Here is a 3,843-nt window from a genome sequence, read left to right as displayed (position 1 = left end):
ACAGGCCATGTGGTTCGATGGTTGGGCATCTACCTATGAACCAGGTCAGGGCACATGCCCAGGTTGCAGTCTCCATCCCCGTAGGAGGCAGCCAATTGATGTTTCTATCTTTTCCTCCATCTCTGATATCAGAAGGGCACCTGTCGCCCTAGCAGCAGTGGTCGGCAAACTGCGGCTTGCGAGCCACATGTGGCTCTTTGGCCCCTTGAGTGTGGCTCTTCCACAAAATACCGACTTCTGTGCATGGACCACGAAGTTTCAATCGCACTGTACATGCGCGCCCACACGTGGCATTTTGTGGGAGAGCCACACTCAAGGGGCCAAATAGCCGCAGTTTGCCGACTGACCCTAGCTGATTGGGCTCAGTGGATAGAGCGTGGGCTCATGGACTGAAGGGTCCCAAGTTTGATTCTGGGCAAGGGCACATGCCCAGGTTGCGGGCTTGGTCCCCAGTGGGGGTGTGTGCAAGAGGCAGCCAATCAACGTCTCTCTCATCATTGATGTTTGTCTCTCTCTCCCTGTCTCTGAAATCAACAAAAAGGGGCACCTGTCTATGCATATAGAGAATACAAAGAAATTGGGGCAAAATATAACTGAAAGATCTACGTAGAACATTTTGAAGCTCCTTTGTACTGTTCTTGCAGCTTTCCCCCGTTTGAAATTACAAGAGACTTTTAGAATGTCTGCTACACCCGTCTCACAGAAGCAGGTGTACAGGGATCCGTGGACAGCCAGACCTGAGCTCTGCCACTTCTGTGCAGAGACCCACACACATGCACGGCATCAACACACCCAGACCAGCATCAGCAGTAAAAACAGACAAGTGTGCAGAACACACAACTGAACAGCTCCTTCTCCCCACTACTCGAGGGACGCCCAGCCCAGCGCTCTCCCCTCCCCATGCACACACAGTAGGACCCACAGCCTCAGCGGATCCAAGGTCAGAGCCACCTACCCAGGACGCTGCCAGCAGGCTCTCCCTTCCTTGATAAGGAACTCCTGCCCTTAGCTCCAACCAGCACCCAACCCCACAGACGACACGGGCAAGGTGTCCATGGTTTATTGATAATATTACAGCATAGCAAAAGATTCAAACGGCTCCACGCGGTGTTTTGAAATTCATCCCAACTGTGGGCTGAGTGACCTGCAAGTTGGACAGACTGCCGAAGTCCTGGAACAACAAAATGGGTTCAGTGAGATCTGTGGTCATGGCTCCAGGACCACCAGGGAGCCTTGCTTCTCAGCCTCCACCCGCTTGCAGTGGGACCTCGAAGAAACCCAACGAAAGGTGTTCTCCTCCCCACCCCAGAATGATGACTTAAAGGACCCTGCACTCCAACAGGCAGCAGCTAGGAAGCTGTCCTGTGCTGTCAGATGCTTAGCAGCACCCCTGCCCTCTATCCACTAGTGTCTGCTCGGATCCCCCAGCTGTGACAATGAAAAAACGTGTCCAGCCCAGCCGGCGTGGCTCAGTGCTTGAGCGTTGACCTATGAGCCAGGTCAGGGCACATGCCCAGGTTGTGGGCTTGATCCCTAGTGGTGGGAGATCCCATGTGGGGTGTGCAGGAGGCAGCCGATCAATGACTCTCTCTCATCATTGATGTTTCTATCGCTCTCTCCTTCTCCACTCCTCAATAAAACTATATTAAAAAAGAAAAAGTGTGTCCAGACATTACCAAATGTCTTGGGGTAGGAGTGGAGGTATGTATCTCTCCCTTTTTGAATAATTTCTCTAGGCGAGGGGTCCTCAAACTACGGCCCGTGGGCCACATGCAAATACAATTATTTGTTCCCGTTTTGTTTTTTTACTTCAAAATAAGATATGTGCAGTGTGCATAGGAATTTGTTCATAGTTTTTTTAAAACTATAGTCCGGCCCTCCAACGGTCTGAGGGACAGTGAACTGGCCCCCTGTTTAAAAAGTTTGAGGACCCCTACTCTAGGCATACACAGAGCCACCTCCTTTCCAGGACCAGCCTGGGGCAGGCTGCCTCACAGATGGCAGGCCCTAGGCAATCAACAGCTATGTAAAAAGTCCTAAGATAAGCCACAGAAGAGACACATATCAACCTGTACTGAAGACAGCTAAGCTCTCTAAGTAGTGCCTTGTATTAAGCATCTGGAAATGAGACCACAGCTCACTCAAGTGGTCAGCATACAGACAAAGAAGGAACGAAGTCTGGGGTGGGGAGTCCAATGGGGGGACAAAAGGGACATTTGTAATACTTTCAACAATAAAGATAATTTAAAAAAAAAAGAGGAAGAAATGAAGCCCCCGAGGGAAAGCCCACATAATGAAAAAGAACCAGCTGGATGGAACCATGGGGGCAAATGTGAGGAGCCAGCCACACAACTGAGGTCTGGAAAACACCGAGAACACCTGTTGTTATTACAGCAGAGGATACCACTGGGAAGCCCCCCTTCAGGAACTCAGCACACACTTACCAAGAGCTTCAGCATTTCCTTAGTGTCAGGATCAACCTCAATGATCTCCTGATCCAGGGCTGAGACCTAGAAGGAACAGGACCCCGCCAAACACCATCAGTGAGTTCTCCCTCACCTTCCCTGCCCTTTCCCCAACATTCCTCAACAAAAAAGAGGGGCACTTGCAAAGGAGACAGGATCCCACTAGGAGAGCAGTCGGCTTAAGGATCACAGGCCCCAAAGACCACTTCTGGGTTCACCTTGTATGCGCCCTTCGTCATTCGCTTACCGGCATTCCAGAAACCTTAAGACTATGTTCATGTTTCGGGAATACTGTGCTAAGGCAAGTAACCAAACCAGAAGCTGTGGCAAGGCAAGCAAACATGACGAAGGGCTCTCAGGTGGAAACCAGGACGGACTTAAATGGCCCCTACAGCCCTGGCCGGTTTGGCTCAGTGGATAGAGCGCCGGCCTGCGGACTGAAGGGTCCCAGGTTCCATTCCGATCAGGGGCACATGCCTGGGTTACGGCCTCGAGCCCCAGTAGGGGACGTGCAGGAGGCAGCCTATCAATGGTTCTCTCTCATCATTGATGCTTCTCTCTCTTCCTCTCTGAAATAAATGTAAAAATTTACCCCCCAAAAATGGCCCCAACAGGGCAGAACAGAGATTAACACCCAGGCAGGCAGGTTGCGGGCGCCTGCAGCTGGGTGAGGGTTTATGGATAAAGGACCTTCTTCTCCAGCTCAGCTGAGGTCCCCTTAGAAGCCAGGCACCTGCTTCCCGTTTCAGCAGGAGCCCGAGGCCCAGAGAGACGGGGCGGGCTTACCTCGGGCACGTAGTTGTCCCTCCTCTCCCTCTCCTCCTCCTGCAGCTTGATGGAGATGCCTCGCACGGGGCCCCTCTGGATCCGCTTCATCAGGTGCGTGACATAGCTGCGGCACAAGCGTCCACACACACTGAGAACGCCCGTGCACGCTGCACCCGGACATTCCCGCAGCAGTTTTAGGGCTTCTTCCCCCGCGAGAAGGGAGAGGACCCCCGTCCTGGGAGCCCCGACTCCGACAGCGACACGCAGCGCCTGCCTGCCTGCCTGCCACCCTCTATCAAGTTCTGCCAACGCATCAAATCCTCGCCTCAGACTCCCAGGACCCCTCCCCAGTCTTCGTTTCCTCTCCACCCAATGGACTGCAATTAAGATTCAACCTCCCGGAGGCCTGGCCGCGGCCAGGTGTCACCGCCCCAGGTATGACACCAACACGACCCAGTCCCACCCGGGCCCCCTGCGAAGGCGCGCCCGCCCGCCTCCGGGGTGTCGGGCGGGGGGAAATCCCCAGGACACGGCGGCTCCCCACCCCCCGAGCCGGGACGGAAGACCCAGGCCCCGCGCCCCACCTCCCGCAGGTCCCGGCGGCTCCCCT

At 54.2% G+C, this 3,843-nt stretch overlaps 1 protein-coding gene across 1 annotated transcript; it reads right to left on the bottom strand.

Annotated features, from left to right (window-relative positions):
• Window positions 1-1,044: 1,044 nt before the first annotated feature.
• On the bottom strand, window positions 1,045-3,623 carry LOC102428564 (40S ribosomal protein S17; the record flags this gene model as incomplete). The annotated part of the gene is made up of 3 exons (XM_014448104.2): window positions 1,045-1,171; window positions 2,445-2,510; window positions 3,252-3,623. Coding segments are annotated over 3 exons (519 nt in total), but the record flags the coding sequence as incomplete, so codon positions are not given.
• Between the last annotated feature and the right edge of the window lie 220 nt (window positions 3,624-3,843).

This window comes from Myotis lucifugus, unplaced genomic scaffold, assembly GCF_000147115.1.
Source record: "Myotis lucifugus unplaced genomic scaffold, Myoluc2.0 scaffold_765, whole genome shotgun sequence".
NCBI classification, from domain to species: domain Eukaryota; kingdom Metazoa; phylum Chordata; class Mammalia; order Chiroptera; family Vespertilionidae; genus Myotis; species Myotis lucifugus.
Note: the sequence above shows the minus strand (reverse complement) of the source record. Positions and strands in the feature narration are given on the sequence as shown.